General features: G+C 33.7%; 3 protein-coding genes across 3 annotated transcripts; 1 reads left to right on the top strand and 2 right to left on the bottom strand.

Moving 5' to 3' along the window:
• The first annotated feature begins 234 nt into the window (after positions 1–234).
• On the top strand, positions 235–11,119 carry LOC140810548 (F-box/kelch-repeat protein At3g23880-like). The gene is made up of 2 exons (XM_073168383.1): positions 235–493; positions 10,156–11,119. Exons 1-2 carry the CDS (start codon positions 426–428, stop codon positions 11,111–11,113), a joined length of 1,026 nt encoding a protein of 341 aa, XP_073024484.1. The 5' UTR covers positions 235–425; the 3' UTR covers positions 11,114–11,119.
• Positions 11,120–16,464: 5,345 nt separating this feature from the next.
• LOC140810538 (low temperature-induced protein lt101.2) lies at positions 16,465–16,997 on the bottom strand. The gene is made up of 2 exons (XM_073168372.1): positions 16,839–16,997; positions 16,465–16,701 (listed from the first exon to the last, which is right to left on the bottom strand). Exons 1-2 carry the CDS (start codon positions 16,917–16,919, stop codon positions 16,618–16,620), a joined length of 165 nt encoding a protein of 54 aa, XP_073024473.1. The 5' UTR covers positions 16,920–16,997; the 3' UTR covers positions 16,465–16,617.
• A 1,464-nt stretch (positions 16,998–18,461) lies between these two features.
• LOC140810531 (probable RNA-binding protein ARP1) lies at positions 18,462–21,449 on the bottom strand. Its single transcript, XM_073168368.1, has 5 exons — positions 21,079–21,449; positions 20,803–20,983; positions 20,110–20,279; positions 19,559–19,793; positions 18,462–18,770 (listed from the first exon to the last, which is right to left on the bottom strand). Exons 1-5 carry the CDS (start codon positions 21,277–21,279, stop codon positions 18,751–18,753), a joined length of 807 nt encoding a protein of 268 aa, XP_073024469.1. The 5' UTR covers positions 21,280–21,449; the 3' UTR covers positions 18,462–18,750.
• Positions 21,450–25,144: the final 3,695 nt, after the last annotated feature.

Below are 25,144 nucleotides of genomic sequence, written 5' to 3'. Positions count from 1 at the left end.
AAAAAAATAAGTTGTTTGAAGCCGCTTTCAAAGAAGTAGTTTTTTTTAGAAATATCTTATCTTAATATTGTACTTATCAATATTATCCTTGTATATTTTCTTAAATGTTTGAAGGTATTGTCATAAGAATAATAGTGTAATATTTAGATCGGTTTTTTGGTATATATGAAAATTTAGTCTAATGAGATTTGATGGCATGATTAATTTCTTCTCTTAAATATCGGGAAATACAACCAAAGAAATCTTGGGAGATATATTCAATAGATTTTTTCCATGTATACATCTTAAATTTCTACTACATACGATGACATAGGAAGAGTTTTAGTTTAATTCAACTACAATTCATCAATCTTATTTAAACAATATATTCACTTTGTGAATTCTCACGCAATTCACAATTCGGTGTTCTCTTTTCTTGAAAAACAATGGTAACCCAAGAATCAAATCCTTTCGAAAATCTTCCACAGGACCTGATCACCGAAATCTTATGGAGGCTCTGTTAGAGTAGATGCCCTACAAGCCAACTGTTGGCTAGGGAATTTATTGACTCAAGTGAAATAAACAATCTTTATTTTAATATAATTTAACTTTTTATGGTCTTGTTATACTTTATCTGTATACCCATGCAAACAGCATAGATAAAGTCCTTGATTATGCTTTAATACAAATGAATCGTAATTCGATGTTGAAACTCATTTGTAAACACTGCATATTCTAAATTTGTTCATAGTCGATTCAGCCGCCTAAAACAGGGATAAAGGTCGCTTGAGCTCGAGACTAGCATCTGTGATGTTGTGTACTGCGTTTCTTGGTAAGGGCATAGAGATGTCCAAACATACAGATGGGTAGTCATATGATGATTATACCGAACAACCCTCCCTCGGACTTTCCAAGTGGTTATCATTCATCGAGAGGATAAGTCTGTGGTTATGATTGTACACCATTAGTCCTTATGACCCGGGACAACACCGAGGCTCTATATGCTAGGGCTGTGCTTTGACTCGTTTACCGGCTCCAGGAGAGTCATCAGGTGGCGAGGTTGGGTGCAGTTGCGACACATATAGGAGCCAGTGTATTGTAGTCGGGGATTCACCGCTCACCTACAGGTGTGGATATCCTATGTGATCTAATGTAATAATAGTGCATGGAATCTCTGGCCAGAGTATGAGATGTACGTTGGAGAAGGAGTTCTCCAAATAGTACACGCGATGCCACTATTATAGTTATCACATAGTTATCGAATTAATATGCAACCCTCGATGAACCAATGGTTGCAGATTCGATCGGGATATATGAGATGAAGGGACCGTACTGTACGTTAATCATAATCTACTGGTTCTTGCAGGCACTATCAGTGATACCTAGGGGATCATGGGGCGATGCTACTAGACGCTCTTACCATGATCCGATGGGTGTAATCAGAAATGAGTTCTGACATTCTTGATCAAGGTGTTGGTGAAAAGAATGGGGCTAACTAGGGTAAGCCCGAATAAAGGATTATGTCCTGAATCACAAAGAGTTGTGAACCCACGGCTAGCTGTATCCCTGAACCATTGAGGGTCACACAAGCACTGGATCGTTTGTTCCCGTTGAGAGAATAAATTCAAGAAGTTGAATTTATATTATGATATAGTAAATTCAAGGAGTTGAATTTATGATAATTAAATTTTGAGAAAATAAATTCAAGGAGTTGAATTTATGAGATACTAAATTCAAGAAGTTGAATTTATGAAATATGGAGAGAATAAATTCAAAGGGTTGAATTTATGAAATTTGATAATTTAATTTATTAAACTCAAAAGTTGAGTTTATTAAATATTAAATTTTGGATGTGATAAATTCAAGGAGTTGAATTTATAATTTAAATATTAAATTCAAATGTTGAATTTATAATAGATATATACATCGAGATTTGGTCCAATATATGCATGCAATTAGAATCCATAGTTAACTTAATTAATATAATTAATTAAGTTAAAGGATGGGTTAGAAAAATATAATAATGATTTTTTTATTATTATTATAATGCATGAAATTTCGGTGGAAACAATCTAGTTGGCAAAAGGTTGGCAGGATTTTAGAATCTTTAATTATCTTAATTAATTAGATTAATTAAGTAAATTAAAGATTAGAAATAAAAATAAGAATTTTTTATTCTTATAAAACTAGATTGCATCCGAAAAAACCTAGAGTAGAAAAGTATTGCTTTTCGGCTATTCCAAAAATTCGGCCGTCCCTTTTTGCTCTCAAAAGGGCTCACGAAAATCTCTTCTCAATTGCAAGAAAAATTCGGCTTTTGGTGTTGAGTCGATTTCTTCTTCGTGTTCTATCTCATCGCAAAATCTTCTATACTTTCTAGTGCGAGTTAGAAGAGGAACAAGCAATCCGGTCGTGGACCTAATTCGAAGTACATCGAAGAACGTTCGTAGGGATTCACGAAGAGCTATCTCCGCTAACCCCGGAATAGTTGGAGCCACGTGATTTATTCACCAAGGTATAACGATTTCTAACATCCTATGTATGTTTTGATAAATCATACGAGCGCCTAAAGCAATATTATTTTGTTTTTCAAAATAAAATAAAAAAAATTTTAAATCTTCCGCTGCGTTTGGGCGTGTAGAAAATCGGATCCAACAGTGGTATCAGAGCCAGGTTTTCTAAATCGTATGATTTAAATTATATTGAATAATTTGTTTCTAACCACACAAGAAAATTTTCAGAAATATTGATGCACCATAAAAATTTTATTTTTCCAGAAAACAAAAAAAAAAAAAATTCGTTTCTGCCCGGAACTGTTCCGGGCAGCCCGTGCGCGCAGGGTCGCGCACGGGGGCGCGCAGCGGCCGCGCGCGCTGTGCGGAGCGTCCGCACAGCGCTCGGCGGCTGCGCTAGCGCGCTGTGCGGAACGTCCGCACAGCGCGCGGCGGCAGCGCTAGCGCGGCGTGCGGAACGTCCGCACGCGCCGCGCGCACCTGTGCGCCCAGCGCGCACAGGGGCTGCCGCCACTGCCCGAAACGTTCGGGCAGCGGGCGGGCTGCACGGGCGGCTGCCCGGGATCGTCTCGGGAAGCGTTCTGGATGATGGGCCTAAATTGTTTGGGCCTAGGGTGCAATTTTCTGATTTTTCAAATTTTTGGGTAAAATTGATATTTTTGAAAATTGTTTCAATTTTTATTTTGGAAAGTAATTTTTGAAAAATTAATAATTTTCTTGTGAAATAAATAATTAGAATATGATTTTAATTATTTATGGTAAAAATGAGTTTTTACAAGAAATCAATTATTATTGATTTAATTGGAAATTAAATAAAGGAGTTTATTTAATTTATTAAATCTTTTAATAATTGTGGTGGTTAGTGATAAAATTATTAGATATATGATTTATAAATTAATTAAATTGTTTAATTAAATTGATGTTAATATTTGATATTAAATGCATGAAGGATGATCGAGAGCCTTGACCAATGTGTTAGGTGTATGTTAGGATATTTTACTGTTTTATTCGGTTTTTTATTAATATTTGATATTATTAAAGTGGGCCTGGTTTATGGCTCGTTCCCACCCCATGAGATGTATCCCTTATGTGCCATGGCTATTTAAATGTAATTATTAGAAATAGTGGGAGATCAAGACTGGAAGATGGTGGGCCCGATGATCAAGATGAAGACATGTAAAATATTGGAAGCTCTTGTAATTGTTGCATTTGCATCCCTGCATTCACCTAGGTTTTGGACCTGGATCCATGTCTGGCTCACATGGATCTAATAGTGTTGGCGATCGATCATCCTTATTTATTGTTGAATGTCATATTATGATATATGTGATATATAGTAGTATGCATGTATGTATATTATTATATAATATAGTTGCATGAATCCGGCAAACATACAAACTCGTGGCACGCGATTTTTAAATTAAAATGATGGGACAATTTTAAAAATTAAAATCCCTCATTTTGAATATGATTCAAAATTTATATCAAACCGGAAAAGTAAAAATTAAAAGAGTTTAATTTTTCCTTGCCTTCCATCAACCGTGGTTGCATGTTGATCGCTACCCGCGGACAGTGTCTGGCTCATATTATTGGGGAGGCCTGTACGCCGGAAAGCTGTGACTTCCAGCGGACATATGATGTGAATTGAGTGGAACTCCCATGACTTCGGCTCATATTATTGGGGAACTCATGGCGACCGTCTACTACAATTCAATATTGATGGGTCGGTTTGACACGCGAAAATAAACGGCGTCATATTATTGGGTCCTTATTAAACGTGAGGCAAAACACGCGGAGGTTGCATAGGGATGCAATTGAATTCTACCTTTTAGAAATTATAATTGGCTGATATTATTCGGGATTATAATTGGCTAATTGGACTCTACGTGCCCACTAAGGAAATATGATTTCCCTTTTTCATCAGAGGGTGGTGAAAATGTCAAAATAGTGGGAGGGAGATTTATAAAATGAAATCCATATTTTATATCTTAAAATTATTTTAAAATAATCAGCAACCATTATTCTGTTTCCGTATCAGTATATTTTCGATTTCGTCACGTAATACATTTCTGTTATTAACTAGCTAACCGAATCTAATTTTCAAGACTGGTTGGGAAATTGTTCTGAATTCGGAGAAAATGACATACACAATAATGTCAGTCTTGTTGAACTGACAAAGAATGCAAGATGGTATGACCATAGTGTGCAAGCTAAAGTGTGATGTGCTCGCTTCTATGTCAAATGAACTGTAGGGACAGTTTGAGGATATGTTGAATGTTGCTGACATTCGAATAAACATGCAAGAGTTGCATGGTACATGAAACTCGTACAGTGATGCACACCAATTTCAAGGAGCTCATGACTACACATATGCAAGATGGGGCTTTGGCCCATGAGCATAGTGTACGTATGACTGGGCTTATTGAGGATGTGGTGGGCCTGGAATATGTGATTCCTAACGAGTTACTAGGTAACATGAATATGTTATTTTTCTCTTCCTCATTTGACGGGGTTATGGTGAACTTCAAGTTTAATAAGATATTTGATAGCCTTGAAGAGCTAGTCAATATGCTTATGACTTATGAGATCACCATAAAATAAGAAAAAATTGTTGTTTTTATGGGCCTCTCGTCAGACGAAAATGGCCCACAAGATAAGGGAAAGAAATGTTCTGCCCCTCACAAGAAAAACAATCCCAATAAGAAGCAAACTCTGAAAGACACTTAAAAGGCCTACAAAGCCCGATAAGTTAGAACATATTTATTTCACTGCAAGAAGTCCGCACATAAGAAATTATATGCGCCAGAAATGTTCTGGAAATGATAAGTGAATGTCGAAGTAAACATGATTTCAACAACAAACAAAATAAAGTTAGATGATCCAAATCCCACACAAATATGGCACGCTAGACTATGTCACATTTCCAAAGAAGGATGCACAAACTAGTGGGAGAAGGCATGTTTGACTTGTCAGACATAAATTCTCTACCTGCTTGTGAGTCCTGTAAAAAAGGAAAAACGACTAAGACTCCATTCAATGGAAAAGTAGAACGTGCACATGGTCTATTGGATTTGATCCATACAGACGTTTGTGGCCCGCTAAGTGTTAGCACAAAATTTGGGCATTCCTACTTCATTACCTTTACTGATGACCATTCGAGGTATGGGTATGTTTATTTGATGAAACATAAATCTGAAGCATTTGAAAGGTTCAAAGAGTTCAGATCTGAAGTAGAAAATCAGCTAGAAAGAAGTATTAAGGCACTTCGATCTGATCGAGGTGGAGAATACTTGAGTGCTGAATTTTTGGGTTATCTAAAAGAGAATGGGATTCTCTCACAGTGGACTCCACCAGCAACACCACAATTGAATGGTGTTTCTGAACGTCGTAATCGAACATTGATGGACATGGTTCGATCTATGATGGGATTCACTGAATTGCCTACAATGTTTTGGGGTTTTGCGCTTGAAACTGCGGCAATGTTGTTGAATAATGTCCATACTAAAGCAGTGGATAAAACACCATATGAGATATGGATGGGGAAACCTACCAAGTATTCTTACTTGAGAATATGGGGATGTCCTGCTTATGTGAAGCAGACAGTGGGAGACAAATTGGATAGTAGATCCAATTTGTGCTACTTTGTAGGATATCCAAAGAATTCTGTAGGATATTATTTCTATCATCCAAATGAAGCAAAAGTGTTTGTTTCAAGAAATGCCACCTTTTTGGAAAGGGAGTTTCTATTAGATAGAAAAGGCAAGATGATAGAACTTGAAGAAATTCAAGATACTCCCTCAACTTTAGAAGTTGAACCTAATCCCCTAGAACCAGTAGTTGAAGTACAAGCTCCTAGAAAGTCTGATAGAGTTATTAGACCACCTGCCAGATATACACTTCTTCATGAACAAGGCCATGATGAGCCTTGTGTTGGATGCGATCCAATGAATTTCAAAGAAGCAATATCTGATACTGATTCAACTAAATGGCTTGAAGCCATGCAGTCAGAAATGGACTCTATGTATTCAAACCAAGTCTGGACATTAGTGGATCCACCTGAGGGAATCGTTCCCATAGGATGCAAATGGATCTACAAAAGAAAGCTTGGGGCGGATGGGAAGGTAGTGACCTTCAAAGCAAGACTGGTTGCAAAAGGTTATACTCAAAGGCAAGGAATTGACTATGAGGAAACTTTTTCACCAGTAGCTATGTTTAAGTCCATTAGAATACTACTAGCCATAGCAGCATGGTATGACTATGAGATATGGCAAATGGATGTAAAGACTGCATTCCTCAATGGAGACATCAAAGAAGAAATTTATATGTCTCAACCTGAGGGATACACATCAGTAGGAAGTGAGCATAAGGTATGCAAACTTCAGAGATCAATATATGGTCTCAAGCAGGCATCAAGGAGTTGGAACCTCAGATTTGACAGCACTATCAAAGAGTTTGGTTTTGCTAAGAATCCTGAGGAACCATGTGTGTACAAGAAAGTTAGTGGGAGTGCAGTGACATTCCTGGTACTTTATGTTGATGATATCCTGCTCATTGGGAATGATATAGGATTACTGCAATCAACTAAAGTATGGTTAGCCAGTAAATTCTCCATGAAGGACATGGGTGAAGCATCCTATGTATTAGGAATACAAATCTATAGAGATAGATCAAAAAGGATGTTGGGGCTCACCCAAGCCACATATATCGATACCATTATAAAACGATTCTCTATGGAAGAGTCCAAGAGAGGATACTTACCAATGTGTCATGGTATTACTCTATCTAAAGCTATGTGTCCTAAAACTGATGAAGAGATAGAGATGATGACACGTATTCCATATGCGTCAGCCATTGGTAGTATCATGTATGGTATGATATCGACACGTCCTGATGTTGCTTACGCTTTTAGTGTTACAAGCAGATATCAGGCAAACCCTGGTCCAATGCATTGGAAGGCCGTGAAAGATATTCTTAAGTACTTGAGAAGGACTAAGAACTTGTTCATGGTCTAAGGGGATGGAGAATTGAAATTGGAAGGCTACATCGATTCTAGCTTCCAATGTGACGTAGATGATTCGAAATCGACCTCTGGCTTGGTATTCATGCTATATGGTGCGGCTGTCTTTTGGAAAAGTTCCAAGCAAGACACCGTTGCGGATTCCACCACTGAAGCTGAATACATTGTTGCATATAATGCAGCCAGAGAGGAATTTTGGATGAGGAATTTTGTCCAAGAGTTGGACGTTATTCCTAATAGAGTTGATCCAGTCCCCGTGTACTGTGACAACACTGGTGCCGTTGCGCAAGCAAAGGAACCAAGGTCTCATCAGCGATCCAAACATGTACTGAGGAAGTTCCACATCATACGGGAGATTGTGGGAAGAGGAGACATATCAGTCGAAAGACTTCCCTCTGCAGATAATGTTGCTGATCCACTTACATAGCCCTAGCCAAGAACATTGTTTGAGTAGCATCGCGAAACAATGGGATTATGGGTAATTGGCTCTAGGGCAAGTGGGAGATTGTTAGAGTAGATGCCCTACAAGCCAACTGTTGGCTAGGGAATTTATTGACTCAAGTGAAATAAACAATCTTTATTTTAATATAATTTAACTTTTTATGGTCTTGTTATACTTTATCTGTATACCCATGCAAACAGCATAGATAAAGTCCTTGATTATGCTTTAATACAAATGAATCGTAATTCGATGTTGAAACTCATTTGTAAACACTGCATATTCTAAATTTGTTCATAGTCGATTCAGCCGCCTAAAACAGGGATAAAGGTCGCTTGAGCTCGAGACTAGCATCTGTGATGTTGTGTACTGCGTTTCTTGGTAAGGGCATAGAGATGTCCAAACATACAGATGGGTAGTCATATGATGATTATACCGAACAACCCTCCCTCGGACTTTCCAAGTGGTTATCATTCATCGAGAGGATAAGTCTGTGGTTATGATTGTACACCATTAGTCCTTATGACCCGGGACAACACCGAGGCTCTATATGCTAGGGCTGTGCTTTGACTCGTTTACCGGCTCCAGGAGAGTCATCAGGTGGCGAGGTTGGGTGCAGTTGCGACACATATAGGAGCCAGTGTATTGTAGTCGGGGATTCACCGCTCACCTACAGGTGTGGATATCCTATGTGATCTAATGTAATAATAGTGCATGGAATCTCTGGCCAGAGTATGAGATGTACGTTGGAGAAGGAGTTCTCCAAATAGTACACGCGATGCCACTATTATAGTTATCACATAGTTATCGAATTAATATGCAACCCTCGATGAACCAATGGTTCCAGATTCGATCGGGATATATGAGATGAAGGGACCGTACTGTACGTTAATCATAATCTACTGGTTCTTGCAGGCACTATCAGTGATACCTAGGGGATCATGGGGCGATGCTACTAGACGCTCTTACCATGATCCGATGGGTGTAATCAGAAATGAGTTCTGACATTCTTGATCAAGGTGTTGGTGAAAAGAATGGGGCTAACTAGGGTAAGCCCGAATAAAGGATTATGTCCTGAATCACAAAGAGTTGTGAACCCACGGCTAGCTGTATCCCTGAACCATTGAGGGTCACACAAGCACTGGATCGTTTGTTCCCGTTGAGAGAATAAATTCAAGAAGTTGAATTTATATTATGATATAGTAAATTCAAGGAGTTGAATTTATGATAATTAAATTTTGAGAAAATAAATTCAAGGAGTTGAATTTATGAGATACTAAATTCAAGAAGTTGAATTTATGAAATATGGAGAGAATAAATTCAAAGGGTTGAATTTATGAAATTTGATAATTTAATTTATTAAACTCAAAAGTTGAGTTTATTAAATATTAAATTTTGGATGTGATAAATTCAAGGAGTTGAATTTATAATTTAAATATTAAATTCAAATGTTGAATTTATAATAGATATATACATCGAGATTTGGTCCAATATATGCATGCAATTAGAATCCATAGTTAACTTAATTAATATAATTAATTAAGTTAAAGGATGGGTTAGAAAAATATAATAATGATTTTTTTATTATTATTATAATGCATGAAATTTCGGTGGAAACAATCTAGTTGGCAAAAGGTTGGCAGGATTTTAGAATCTTTAATTATCTTAATTAATTAGATTAATTAAGTAAATTAAAGATTAGAAATAAAAATAAGAATTTTTTATTCTTATAAAACTAGATTGCATCCGAAAAAACCTAGAGTAGAAAAGTATTGCTTTTCGGCTATTCCAAAAATTCGGCCGTCCCTTTTTGCTCTCAAAAGGGCTCACGAAAATCTCTTCTCAATTGCAAGAAAAATTCGGCTTTTGGTGTTGAGTCGATTTCTTCTTCGTGTTCTATCTCATCGCAAAATCTTCTATACTTTCTAGTGCGAGTTAGAAGAGGAACAAGCAATCCGGTCGTGGACCTAATTCGAAGTACATCGAAGAACGTTCGTAGGGATTCACGAAGAGCTATCTCCGCTAACCCCGGAATAGTTGGAGCCACGTGATTTATTCACCAAGGTATAACGATTTCTAACATCCTATGTATGTTTTGATAAATCATACGAGCGCCTAAAGCAATATTATTTTGTTTTTCAAAATAAAATAAAAAAAATTTTAAATCTTCCGCTGCGTTTGGGCGTGTAGAAAACCGGATCCAACAGGCTCCCCGTGAAGTCTCTTCTCAGGTTCAGATGCGTTTCGAAATCTTGGCTTTCCCTCATCTCCAGCCCCGAATTCGAGACCAACTATCTCGAAGTTTCGACTACTCGCCGCCCAAGAATCGTGTTCGGCTCTGCTACTGAACTTTATACTTGCCCGCTTAACGGTATCTTTAATGAACTTCCTCATGTAGAAGATGCGCTGTGTGATTTCACTAAGGAAAACCGATATTATAAGATTCAGATGGTGGGTTCTTGTAACGGGTTGGTCTGTGTAGTTTATACAGGTCATATCTTCGTGTGGAATCCGGCGATAAGAAAGTATAGGCAACTACCTTCTCCGCGATTCAGTTCTCGGGAACCCTGCGGGTTCGGTTACGATGCATCTTCAGATGATTATAAAGTCGTGCAAATTGTTGATAAGCTAAATTCCACACCCTATTCCAGAACTTATAGCTTGAGAAACGATTCATGGAAGTCGTTGGATTGGACTCATGGTAGGACGTCGTTTGGTGGATCAGGTGTGTTTCTGAATGGGGCAATTCATTGGATAGTTGCTTACGACGATAATGGTGCGAATGTTTGGGCCGTGGTGGCGCAAAGCTTGGCAACGGGAGAATTAATCTGGACGGTGGCACTTCCGTTGCAAAGTTGGGCCTTTCTGCAAGTTTTGGGGGAGCGTTTGTGTGCGTGTTTCCGATGTGGTTTTCTGATCGAAGTTTGGGTGATGAAGGAGTATGGTGTGGAGAAATCTTGGAGCAAAATGTATTGCTGGGATGAATCCATGTTCATGAGGAAGCCTTTATTAGTCACGGAAGAAGGGGTTATTACGACCAAGACACGTAACAGATTTATGTCATTCGTATTTTTAAAAAATTGGGACCACTTTTATTTAGAGGGTAGATATGTCACGGCTACGACCTATGTTGAGAGCTTTGTGAACCCTATTAAAACATGGTAGAAATTATTGGTTAATTTTATAATTATTACTTTATACAAAAACATTGAATATTAACATTGAATGCACTTTATGGTTTGTTTGATTCATTACTTGAACTGTGTTCATGGTTTTGTTTTTTGTTGAAAAATTTATAGTTTGGATATTCATTGTTGCGGCTTTTATAAAAACTATTAAGTCAAGAAAGTGTTGTGAAATCAGTACGAGCTGAGTCAAGTGCTAATCTATGTTGAAGGGAGGGCTCCAAGTTTATCGAGATTAATGCATAGCTCTATTTCTAGTGTGCATGGAATTTAAATTGGAATTTTGAATTTTGAGTGATTTATAATATTTGGAAATTGTTTTTTTTTTTTTTTTTTTGTGAGATCTATATATGCTATTTCATGGATTTCTACGATTGTTTGGAGTTCCAAAGTTGTGTTTTGATGCTCAACGTGGCCCTTGAAAGTAGAGACATGAGTTTCATATAACGTTCATTAGACATCGGAAAATACAAATTGTGCTTTCTGGGATGGAACATGATTCTAAAATTATCTTGTACGTCACTTACCAATGAAGCATTTATATACACATGTATTCAAATCAAATCCGACCCAACATATATATACATATTTATATATGTAATATATTCACTACCGTTCATATGAAAAACTCGACATATATATATCATCACAAAATCCAAAAATTAAGATATGCTTAGGAGATAGGATGAGCTACAGGCCACCATAGCTCCTACATAGATACATCCCCATATCGATCCTTTCTTATTTATAATGGTATTCACGAATAGTTTTTCTATTTGTAAAAGTCGCAATTTTAAGTCGGTGTATTGTTTTTGTACTCGAAATTTGTTATAAGTTATCAAATAATTTTTTAGTATTGACAAGATTATATAAAAATATATGGGATCAGGATCCCCTACTGTGGCATCCCCACAGTAGGAGATGCTGTGCACACATTTTTTTAAAAAAAGCTTATATATTTTTTTTAAAAATTTTTTTGGATTTTTTGTTTTAATTTTTTTTTACTCTCATTCAAATTTGTTATTTTTAAATATTTTTTTGCTCCTTTTAAAATATATTATTATTTTTTCCTTCTTTCTTATTGGTAGAACCAAGTGTTTACCACATTAATGAAAATTCGATGTTTTTTGGTAAAATTGTTTGATGATGAAAACAAATCACAAATTTTTAATCTTGTTCGAGTATCGATGAAAATGAACGAATCAAGCATGCGAAAAGAACTAAAATTTAAATGTCAAAAAAAGAATCAAAAATAGAAAAAAAGAATTATAATATATTTTAAAAGGAGCAAAAAAATATTTAAAAATAAAAAATTTGAATGAGAGTAAAAATAAATTAAAACAAAAAATCCAAAAATTTTTTTTAAAAAAATATATAAGTTTTTTTTAAAAAAAATGTGTGCACAGCATCCCCTACTGTGGGGATGCCACAGTAGGGGATCCTGATCCAAATATATGCATGTGATCATTAAATATTTGTGCATGTTATCCAAAGAATTCGACATCCAATAGATAACTATATTTAATTTTTTTATTTTTGGTATGGTTATACATAGATCATGATTATTTAAGATTTAAGATAGAGAGATATTGGTTGTGTATATACATGTATTTCGAATTTTATGAGTATAGTTTCAAAATTTGTTAATTAAAATAAAAGATAAAGGGAGATTTGATAGATACATAGTCACCATTTTTTCAAAATTGTCACATATTTGTGGATAGATGATCCGAGAAGATCAGGAAAATCAAGAATCATATATCTCGGGTGCAAATCATCAAAAAATTCGGAAGTTTCAAAAAGAGAATTCGAATTTTGAGGATACATGGAGTAACTTTGTACCCCAAAATAAAAGATTTACCGGATTTCAAAACTTTGGGTAATCTCGGAATCCCGTTCAAATAAGTTGTTTATAGATATCAATTAAATAATGTTTCATCATTCATGTGATTGCTAGTGTTTTACTATAGCGTGATGAATTTTGTGAATGCCAGAGGCATAGCTACAGCCTACCTTGAGCACAATGTGTGTGTATATAATACGGAACGGAAATATATTTTTTTTATTTAATTGATATAATTTTTTATCTTAAATAATTTCTCTTATATTATCTTTCTTTTTTGATTTGATTGTGTAAAATATTTAATGAGATTTTGTCTTTCTAGATAATGAGATAAGTATAATAGTATTATAATGATATGGTATAATATTTAAAAGAGTAGTTTATTTGCTAATCAAATTTTACCCTTCCTTATATTATAGATTTGATTGTGAATTTGATAAATAAGAGAAAGGAGGATAGTCAGGACGGACGATCGATCAATCATATACTCACGCTCGTGCTTTGTGGAATTTCAGAAGAAAACATTCTTCAAGAGACGTGAAGTTTTGAAGTGAGCAGATACTGCGTGTTGCCTTGAATATTGGAGACATCTACAGACAACATCTGTTACGAAGTTGGCTGAAGATCGTTTTTGTTGCTCATGTTTTGGCATCACGTTTTTGTTTGCTTTCTTGACTATGTTTATTCTAGCTATTTGTTTTAGAAAGCTGTTTATTTTCTCAACGTGTTGAGGAAATTGATTTGCGTTAAAATCACCAGTGATAGGTTTTCGTGTAAACTATTGGTTTTCTAGTGATTAATATTTTGCTCTGATGCAATACTTGTGCATATTTAATCGTGTCTATCATTTTTATTTAAATTCAATTTGTGTTACAAACTTTAATATTCCCATGCATATTGTCTTAAATGTTGTAACATTTTACACAACACTTAATCCTGATAAAACACAAATTTATGAGTTACACACATCTGTCAACCAATATTCATTTCAAGTGGTATCAGAGGCCTTCTCTTGATATACTAAGTGCTGATTCTGGTTTTATTTTTTCTTTGACAGAAAATATCTAATGGACACATCACTTGCAAACACAGCACTTCGACCACCAGTCCTATATGGAACCAACTACAGTCTATGGAAAGTTAAAATCAGATGTTACATAAAATCCATACATGAAAGGGCATGGCAAAGTGTCATCAACGGGTGGACTTCACCGATGATGATGGATCAAGATGGTGACAGCATGCCGAAACCGAAAACTGACTGGACTGCCGATGAAGTGCAGAATTCTAATTATAATTCAAAGGCTTTGAATGCGATATTCACTTCAGTCGATGTGAATATGTTCAATTTGATCACAAAATGTACTTCTGCTATGAATGCATGGGATACTCTTCAACGACACTGTGAAGGTTCTGAGAGTGTGCGACGAACAAAACTGAGGATGCTTACTTCCAAATTCGAGATGATGAGGATGGAAGAATCTGAGAACATACTGGATTATGATCGTCGCCTACGGGAAATTGCTAATGAGGCGTTCAGCCTTGGAGAACTCATCTCTAATGAACGATTAGTTAGCAAAGTTTTTTCTTCTTTGCCCGAAAGATTCAACGTAAAAATCTATGCAATCGATGAGGGTAAGGACACATCTCAGATGGCTCTAGAAGATCTTATGAGTTCACTCCGTACCTTCGAAATGAACATGGACATGCAGAAGAAAGATAAAAGGAAGACAATTGCATTCCAAGTCTCAAATGACTCTTATAATGATCTTCTTCAAATATACCAAGAGGTTAATGAATCAGACCTTTGTGAGGATTCCATCGCTTATATCACAAAAAAATTTGGAGATTATTTGAAAAGAATCAGGGACAAAAAGAAGTCTGAGCAACTATCAAGATTTCCGAGTCTTCCAACACCTAAAAAACCACAAAAAATTCATGTTCAAAGCCAGTTTCGACCAAAAACCCTGAAGTGGAAGAGTCTTCTGGTGAAGCGGATGAGGGGAACTGAGATGTTTTTGGTTTTTGGTTGTGGTTAATGTTTTATGCTTACTGTTTTATTTTACTTCATCAGTTATCAGTGTTAGGATTTGGTTTGCGCATGATGTAGTTACCCCTGAGGCACCGCAAATTGATTTTACATTTTTCAAAATAATTTGGCCCAAATATTAAGTCAAAACTACTGATATGCAATATGTATTATATATGCTAAATAAATTTTAACAACATGTATATATTAAATAATATTTGATTAAATAAGAAGTTTCTCGGGATTAGAGTCTCATTTGTGTGTGGGTTTAGATAGAGACAGATTTCTCTAACTCTTACTATATAAAAATAATAATAACTCAATAATAAAATAATAACTTCATTGAATAATGTATACTATATACTATTTATTTTTTGTGTATTTAGTTAAAATACTGTCATGATATATTAAATTTAACATGTATGTCAAATCATCAAATTAGTAAGAATGATTTTTTTTTCCAAATTAAAAATGTATTAGTTGTATCTAGTTTAGTTATTCTAAGAAACGGTTGACGAAAAGCTGCCTAATCGATTTTTATTTTTTATATATAAATATTAATTTTTTTTTTTCATTTCATATTTCTTTAATAATTTATCTATATTTCTCTTATATTTCTTCGATATCGAATTCAAAACTAACAAGATAAATGAAAATTTCTCAAATAATTTATCAATATTTCTCATATAATTCTTCGATATCAAATTCAAAATCAAAATCACAAGATAAAAATATTCAGATATTCATCGGTTCCTGTCATAAGATATTGGCTGATTCATATTATTCTAAAATTAAGTGATTATAAAATATTCCCCAAAGGTTACACACTTATTTGTATGATCATATCTCAAATTAAACATGATCGGTGATTAATCAATCAATATATATGATTGAACACGTTTAGCATTTCCAAAGATGACAAGAATATCGAATCAAACATCAGTTTTCCTATTTGAGATTTTGATTTAGTGATCTTCCAAATTTTGATTTGATACAATAACTAAAATTTTTATTTTTTTATCAAGTTTCAAACTATTCAATATATATATTAGATGAGAAAAACTAATGTGACATCAAATTAAAAGTGAATATCAGGTAAGACAGTCTCACGTGAAACGAATCAACTTTACACATGTTCCATATTCACAATAAAAAATAGTATTTACTTTTTATAGATGATCTGTCTCACAAATAAAATACAACCCGTAATCAACTTTACACATGTTCCATATTCACAATAAAAAATAGTATTTACTTTTTCATAGATGATCTGTCTCACAAATAAATACAACCCGTAATCGTCTGACACAAATTTTTGCACAAAATTAGTAACTCAAATGTTATCCAGCCAACAATCTAATGAAAAATAAATCTTAAATTAAAAACCTCGGAACAAGATCGAAGATAACAAACAATTCTTAGTGAGCCGTGCCATAGACCTTGGCACGAAAATCGAATCAAACGGAAAAAGAAAATCTTATTCAAGATCACAAAGCATCGTCGATTTGCACCAAAAATTGAATACAAACACACGCACACGCACACTAATAGTTGAAAACCGAGTGGAGTAGTTTTGGGATATAGATTACAATTGTCGACCCCATCATTGGGACTATGCAACCAACACGTAAAGGGCATATATAATCCCAGGTATGTACCCCAAGATTGTCAGCAACAAGCATATCCAAAATTCCACCTGCATCAAGGTACAGACAGTTTGTCCAGAGAAAGGTCACAAATACTGTTCGATTTTATGGCTCATAGCAAATCAAATACTAAAACAAGGTAGCTATAAAGTTATACTTGCATAAAATTTATCAAGAAAATACTTACTCCACAGCCAAATCTGAGGAAAACACCCAGAGGTGGCAAAAATATGGCCAAAATGACTTCGATGAACGTTGCAGAACCCATTGATTTGATTAGTAGAAGAACAATGAAGAGAAGCGAGTTGTCTAAATAGCAAACAAAATATAACAGAGACAAGGGGAAGGTGTTAACTGTTATAAACGAAAGGTGTCCACAGTTGAGGAGGGAAGGAGCCCAAATGCAACCACGTGGAATCTGTGGTCACTACGTGGGCAAACTGAAATATCAACTTCTAATATAATTAATTATTAGTGTACGGACGCACGCGTTGCTTGCTTGTATCATATTTTTATAACTCATTTTATTTATATTTAAATGAGGATCAAATATAATTATAAGAAATAATGAGAGACTACACTGTAATTTTGGATATATAAATTAAAAAATAAAAAAATGACCTCAGTAGGAATTGAACCCATAACCTAAACTCTAAGTGACAATGATTCTATTCATTGAACTACATATAAGGTACATTAAAATTTTAACATTTTATTTATATATATAATTCTAAAACAGACCATGACACCAAAGTTAGTTACTTTAAGTGCCTCAAACTTAATAAAGTAGTATAAATATGCAATCAAAAAACACAAACAAAATTTATTCAACTTTAAAATATCCTTTTAATGAGAATATAATGAGAATATCGACGTGAATTGTGTCAGTGATATTTCTTGTTCACATGCTAAAAATTGAAGAATTAAAATGATTTATAAAAGGTTCAAACTTCTATTTTCATAAATAAAGATGAATACAAAATAATTGTTACAAAGAACCATTACAGACATTGGCTTGAGCTCAGGACATGATAGTGTTACATTGATGTCAGATTAACTATATATATATATATATATATATATATATATATTATATATATATATATATATAAATATAAAGAAAGAATTAAAATTTAACATCATAAAATCTAAATCCCAAATGAACAAAGGTAAGTACCAAAAAAACAACTTTCCCTGATATTTTACTAGGGATGGTGAAAATGAGCATCTAAGTTGTAGACAGGTAAGCATATAAGAAAACCATAGAAGTTGGGAGAAGTTGGGACTTGGTAGAAGGATAATGAAATTATTTAGTATGATCTGGAATCCTTTTGAAGTCCCTTCGAGCAGCGTCCACGTGTTAAAAAGAAAAAGAAAAAGAAAAAGAAAAAGAAAGTTCGAGGCCTTACGAGTCAAAATCAGAGTGGTCCCTCTGATTGGAAGAATTTGAGCACTTTGGAATTGTGGTGGAAGAATTATATGTAATTTTTAATTAAAAAACAACAACGGTATTGCGTGTAAAATGATGGATGCGGTATAAATTTATATACTTCAATTTTTTGTAGTTTTAAAATCTAGAATTCTAAATTGAAGATAGAGTATTACTAAAAAAAACGTAGATATCAGAAATGAATTAAAAAAAAAATTAATGACTATTATAGTTCGGTTCAATTTACTTTATATATTTTCTAAAACGTTTATTCAACAATCTACATTTATTTAAAATGTAGCTTCCCTGATTTTTAGAGTACTTGTGATATAAATATAATATCCATTCGGCCTGATATTAGAAAGTGAGCCTTCATCATAGGCAATTTGGTCCAATCAAGGCATGAAAATCAACTCATGAAATGTGAGAAAATATTCATTACAAGAACAATCGAAGTTAGCCATTTCTTGAAATAGATGACAATGAATAAATGTGAATTCTAAATACCTAAAAAATAATTTTAAAAAAATAAATAAAAAGTCGGAAAGAAGAGCCACTGCAGATCTTTGATAATAAACTTGTTCTGAGAAGCCACCAACCTTCCCTTTTTATCATTTGCCTAACTGCTCTTATCCACCATTCTTCAAGTGCCCCCAAACAGTACCTTATATTATTCTACAGCCAAGCAAACTGCAAATGGGAATTTTAAATTCTTGTGAAATATGACAGCTATTAAAGTTCCAAATGTAAAATGACAATTTTTTGCATTGATTCCATAAGCTATTCACATGGTCAGGTTTGGCCTTTTTGCACCATGTGATTCAAGATTCTTCTTCTATTATACACACAGGATGTGTTTGGTTGAGTGGATTAAATAAGGATAGATTAATAGTCCAATATTTATCGTTAAAATTTTAAGTTGTTTTAATAATCATTTTGACCCGGTTTAAGATCCGATTTTATGGATAGCTATTTGATTAATAAAATTGGATCTTAAACCGATTCAAAACGATTATTAAAACATCTTAAAATTTTAACGATATATATTTGACTATTAATATATCCTTATTTAATCCAATCCACTCAACCAAACACACCCATAATATATATACATCAGTGCATCATTTGTCCCAAAAAGTAGTGTAAACCGAAACCCTATTAATAGATATGAACACATTCCAAACATTTTTTGAGTGTTTGTACGATCTTTTTTATAATTAATTTGATTTATGTTCAAATAACGGTAATATCATAATTGTAAAAAGTAATGAAATGTCATACTGTAATTTGAATTGATTATATTTATACTCTGAATAAGATACTCGTTTAATAAAATACGACCCGTGTGACCGTCTCACACAAGTTTTTGTATAAGATAATTACCATGTTTAACTTAGTTTTTTTTTTATTAAATTACCAAATGTTACATGAATCTTGAAAATAAGATGATGAGGCCACAAATTAGTTTATTCATTTACCTGCATTAGGATGGGGAATAGATGTGGGCTTGGACATGAGAGGTGGGATAGTAGTGGATATTGGGCTTGCTGCTGCATGTGAAAACATATGGGCCGGGAGGCCCAATGTATGTGATTGCTGGACATGATAGAGAGGGTACATGGGCATATATGTGTTTCCACCAATCATGGCCTGACCTGGATACACTTGAGGGAAATGCCCATTCATGTATGTCCCACCATGGAATCCCAATTTCTACACCAAAAAAAAAAAAAAAACAAATAAATAATAATAATAAATTACTCAAAATAATATATTAAGATATTTGGCATCCATTATTCCATGTTCATTTGCACCTTCTATGAATTCATAAAAGTATTATATTAGTAATGACTAGTGTCATCTAAACTCCGAATTTGAAATTGCTAAACTAAACTCTTCTATCGATCCAAATACAATCTAAACAGAAGTTCATCTGTATGTATATGTATAAATTTAGTGGTCGGATTTGGAATCGTGCCGAAGAATTTTAATACAAACACATAAACACATTATATAAACATATACTTACATGATTGTAGTTATAGTCGGTGGTTGCGACGTAGGTCGGGGTGTAGCCATAGTAAGGGATGGCTTGGTGCGAAAAAGGCGAAGCCATGGCTTGGGCCCTTGAGGGATAGTACCATTGCACCTGATTTCCTTGTGCAAATGGTACCGTCACTCTCGATCCAATATTTGGTCCTTCAAAATTAACAAAAAATTTGTTTCATGCAAAACTGATATATTATCTTACCAAAATCATGTGCATTTTAAATTTTTATGGGTTATTTTACCGAAAGAAATTTATAAAATGAGTCAAATATTGCACAATTGAAGATATTAATTATTGAATGTGCATGTAATATAATAAAAATGTCCAATATATATAATTACAACTAATCTATAATTATCGTGATGACAACTCACCTTATGGTGGCAAATCGATCCCATTAAAAATATTATCTATCCAACTCTTCTTGAAGTTGCTATTTTGACATGGCACATAGTTTTGAAATAATTTTTAAAAAAAATAAAATTTTTTATTACAGTAAAACGTATGACTTACATTTAAATTAAATTTTGTATTAAAATCATTAAAAATTTGTGTAAACACACACACACACTATATATATATATACGTTTCTTATAATTTTTACCACCCCTCTTACTTGCTGAATTGTATATCGTATGTGTGTGTGTAAAATAAACAAATGGCATTGTTTACCTTGTTGAGGCGGCAGAGGAGGAGGGGGAGGATTTGTAGCAGCGGGGACGGCGGCGTTGGTGACAGACTTGGGACGTTTGGCGCCGAGCGCAGCCAGATTGCAGTTGGCTCGCCGCCCGTTAATGATCGGCGCGGCGTCTTCGCAGGCCTTCCTAGCCGCCTCCGCATCCTTAAAAGTCACCTACATTGTTGATCCACATTGCAAAACACAAACGTTGGCAATTTTATCATGTAAAAATACTTACTAAAAGATAAAAGATTTCGATGAGTACGTACGAAGCCATAGCCTTTGGATCTGCCGGTGAGCTTGTCGGAGATGATGACAGCTTCAAGAATCTCCCCATACTTGTGGAAGTGATCTCTCATGGCTTCCTTGGGAGTCTCCCACGCCAGCCCTCCGACGAAAACTTTAGTCAACGTCGTATCCACGACATTCCCGCTGTTATTGTTGTTGTTTCCACCCACCATCATCGTCATCGTCGAAACAAACCTCGATCAACCGATTTCTTGAACCGTTGGAATGAGAAGATAGTGTGTGGAAAATGGATAGATACAAGGGCATAAATATATATGTAATGTGAGGATTTATGTTTGAGGGAATATAATAAAGGGTGACAGATGGATTCTGTTCAATCCGGGGTTGAGGCCAACATCTAACCCCAACGTGCTACCTTAATGCTTTCTTTTCTTTTCTTTTTCTTTTTTATTTTTATTTTTTTAAAATGTCCCAACAAATTGATACTAAATATGTAGATGTAGTCGAGTTGATGCAACAAGTTTAGTGGATGTTTGGGTTAAGTTGTAGTGTCAATTTTTATATATAAAGTTGATATGCATTGTAGAAAATTTATGGTGCACGAGCTCGGCTCGATATATTCGTTTGAATCATGAATTTTAAATGACTATGAATTATATATTAGGAAAAGAAATTAGTCGGGTCTATGATTTTTAAATTATTCAAACGTACAATTTGAATGAGTTTAAGTTAAGGATTCGAAATTTAAATATATACTTATACGTATAGCAATTTAGCGCTACAAATTTCCATGAAAATTGTGGAAAAATAATAATAACGATGTTTCTGCAGCACGCATAATAGTTATTTTGCACACGCGATGCGTGAGTGTATAGTTTTTTTTATCATTATCGATGGACTAAAATGATATTTGACAAATTAGTATCATATAAGGGTAAAGTTGGAAGAAAAATATGATATCCTTCTTAGATAGTTACTATAATATCCTACACTTTAATAAAATAGAATAAATTAAATATTGTAAATAACCTTGATAACTTATACTACCCCAAATGTCTGACTGCATTTTCTAATTGAAATGGACTATAATTATATGAAAATCGAGAAATCAATTCCTTCTATCTACCATACATCTCTTTTGTTAGCTACATATGTCATCACCCAGTTTAGCCCTGTGGCTAATTTCTTTTAATAAAAAATTATAAATATTAATTTTAGAAATTTTGAATTAATTTAATATAAATTTTAATAAATCAATTTAAAATATTAAAAGATTTTAATCGTGCTATAATTTTGTTGGTAGGGCAATGGATGTTGACGATGTTGATGACTTCATGTCTTGGTGGGCTAATATGAAATACAATTATGGGCCTGGGCCTTACATGTGTCAACGATACAAATTTCCCAGCACATTATAAACTAAATTTTTTAAAAATAAAAATTAGTATAATTTTTATATAATTTCTCCCTTTTTAATTATGAGTAGGTTTCTTGTGAAACAATATCACGGATCTTTATCTGTGTGACATGTCAACTTTACCGATATTCACAATAAAAAGTAATACTCTTAGCATAAAAAATAATATTTTTTCATGGATGACTCAAATAAGATATTTGTTTCACAAAATAGGACCCGTGAGACCGTTCACACAAGTTTTTATCTTAATTATTTATTATTATATAATTTATTCTGACACAAATAATACTACTGGTGTGAGGAGTAGACAGCTTTTAGATCCTCCATGCCATGTCTCCTTTTTTTATCCCTCCAGAATGTAACATGGCCAGCTGTTTCCCAAGCAGGTGCATTCTCGTCAATTCAGTCACCCCCCACTTTGACCGTTGACCAAGTTTTTTTTTTTTTTAAAAAAAAAAAAAAATTACTCCAACAATGTGTCATAAATTCAAATAATCACGCAAAGGTTCTTGTCTGTCATTAGAGAAATGCATGGATGTTAGCTGGAAACCCTCCTGGCTTAGGTTGGCAAATATTAAAGTGAGGGCTTATGAAGGTGTGTTTTGCATATCGGTTTCGATTTCGATTTCGCTCATGCATAGACCCGATTATTTCGAAAAAATCGATTCATATGATATCCGATATATCGTGATTCGGTAAAAATCAGATACCGTTTAAATAAAAACACAATGTGATACATCATTTTCGTTTTTTTATTAAATTTATTATTTCTTGGGATCTGTTTTAATCATTTTTAATTTTTAATACATAATATAACTCATACTTTATTTAGTTTAGTTTATATTTGACAAAAATTTATGTGAGACGATCTTATGGGTCATATTTGTGAGACGGATCTCTTATTTGGGTTATCCATGAAAAAGAATTATTTTTTATGCTAAGTGTATTACTTTTTATTGTGAATATGAGTAGGGTTAACCCGTCTCACAGATTAAGATCCGTGAAACGGTCTCACATGAGACTCACTCTTTATATTTTTGATATTATACTTTTAATATTGATATATACACATGTATTGACACATTAGGGGTATGATTAATTAATCGGCTTGGATTTGCAAGATCACAGATCCAGTCTGTTAATCATTCAAAGGATTCGTATCTGTCTCAATCCGTTTGAATCTAAACCTAGACACATTTCAATCTACACGAATTTTGATGGCTTCAACCCATCCGATAATTATATTTGTGATATTTTTTTATATTCTTAATTATAGCATAAATAAAATTAAATAGCTCAAATTAAAGTAATTCTGGTGACAAAGCCAATACAATAAAATTAACTAGTCGATATCTATTATCATAGACTAGTCAATAAATCACTCAAACTTGAATAATCATCGAAAAATAAAATAAAATAGATCTAATCAAATTCAAGGGTATTTGCGTAACTTTCCATGCAAAATTTTGAAACAAGATAGAAAATCATCCGAAACATGTAATTAAGAAAACTTTGAAAATGTGATATTTCTCAGAAGTTATTCCTTTAAATTCTAATTTTCTTTTAAACCTAATATGTAAAAATACAAAACAATACTACTTAAATGATTATATATTTTTTTAGATTTATTATATGACATTAAATTATTGGAATTTGTGATTAATATATATGAAATGCAGCATGCTGCATGCATGTACTGCAATTACCTAATTTAATCACAGAGACGTAATAGAACTAATCTTAAAAGTATTTATATTTTTTTTTAAAAAGTATAAAAATGCGATTAATGTTAAAAAAAACAAAAAAAAAAACATAAATAATTAAATGATAAATAAATTATTTTTTTAAATTTATATCTAAATTATTTTTAAAAATTTCATAGACAAAAACTTGTGTGAGACGGTCTCACGCGTCGTATTTGTGAGACAGATCTCTTATTTGGGTCACCCATTAAAAAGTATTACTTTTTATGCTAAGAGTATTACTTTTTATTGTGAATCTGGGTAGGATGGACCCGTCTCACAAATTATGATCCGTGAAACGATCTCACATGACACTTACTCAATTTCATAATATGCCAATTAAGATAGAAGGCAGAGAGCTCGTGCGGGCAAGAAATGATGGGAAGGACGTGAGAACGCGTGTTTTACAACTGTATATCCTCAAATCATGCCTTCCTCTCACATTGCCACGTGACTCACTGTCGATGGACACGTGATTGCCACGCTGACAAATTATGCAAATCGACTCTTCTTCTTCTTCTTTTTTTTTTTTTAAAAAAAAAGCTTTTTTTGTTCAATTTTGACCAAATTTGATAAAACTTGGAAGTAAAGTTTGTTATACGAAATTATAATTCGAGCTTGGTTAGAAATAATCGAATATGTATGTCGGCTAGTTATTCGAATCATTGCTTGAAAATAAATATTCAAAATTAGGTAATATGCAATTATATTGTATTAATAAATATTAAAGTTTGTGGGTATATCACAATTACAAAATAAAATAATTTGAACTTGAGTTTGACTAAAAAAAATCGAACATATTAGAGTTTTGTTCGAGTCGATTTTAGTAACTTGAGAAAAAAAAGGAAATTTTAATATCACGAAATTCATCAAAGCCCAAATATATGTGATGGGATTAAATCCTTTGATTTCAATTACTCGAACCGA

The sequence above is a fragment of the Primulina eburnea genome, chromosome 1 (assembly GCF_022965805.1).
Source record: "Primulina eburnea isolate SZY01 chromosome 1, ASM2296580v1, whole genome shotgun sequence".
In the NCBI taxonomy this organism is placed as follows: domain Eukaryota; kingdom Viridiplantae; phylum Streptophyta; class Magnoliopsida; order Lamiales; family Gesneriaceae; genus Primulina; species Primulina eburnea.
The sequence above is the reverse complement of the archived record's forward strand: the minus strand, read 5'-3'. Positions and strand labels throughout refer to the sequence as shown.

Bases quoted from the DNA above. Each gene is read 5' to 3' on its own strand.
- LOC140810548 (XM_073168383.1), top strand. From the start codon at position 426: ATGGTAACCCAAGAATCAAATCCTTTCGAAAATCTTCCACAGGACCTG. The intron at 494-10,155 runs GCTCTGTTAGAG...CGGATCCAACAG, and splicing joins ATCACCGAAATCTTATGGAG to GCTCCCCGTGAAGTCTCTTC.
- LOC140810538 (XM_073168372.1), bottom strand. From the start codon at position 16,919: ATGGGTTCTGCAACGTTCATCGAAGTCATTTTGGCCATATTTTTGCCA. The intron at 16,702-16,838 runs GTAAGTATTTTC...ACCTTGATGCAG, and splicing joins TCCTCAGATTTGGCTGTGGA to GTGGAATTTTGGATATGCTT.
- LOC140810531 (XM_073168368.1), bottom strand. From the start codon at position 21,279: ATGACGATGATGGTGGGTGGAAACAACAACAATAACAGCGGGAATGTC. The intron at 19,794-20,109 runs GTAAGTATATGT...TTTTTGGTGTAG, and splicing joins CCGACTATAACTACAATCAT to AAATTGGGATTCCATGGTGG. The intron at 18,771-19,558 runs GTAAATGAATAA...TCCCATTTGCAG, and splicing joins TATTCCCCATCCTAATGCAG to TTTGCTTGGCTGTAGAATAA.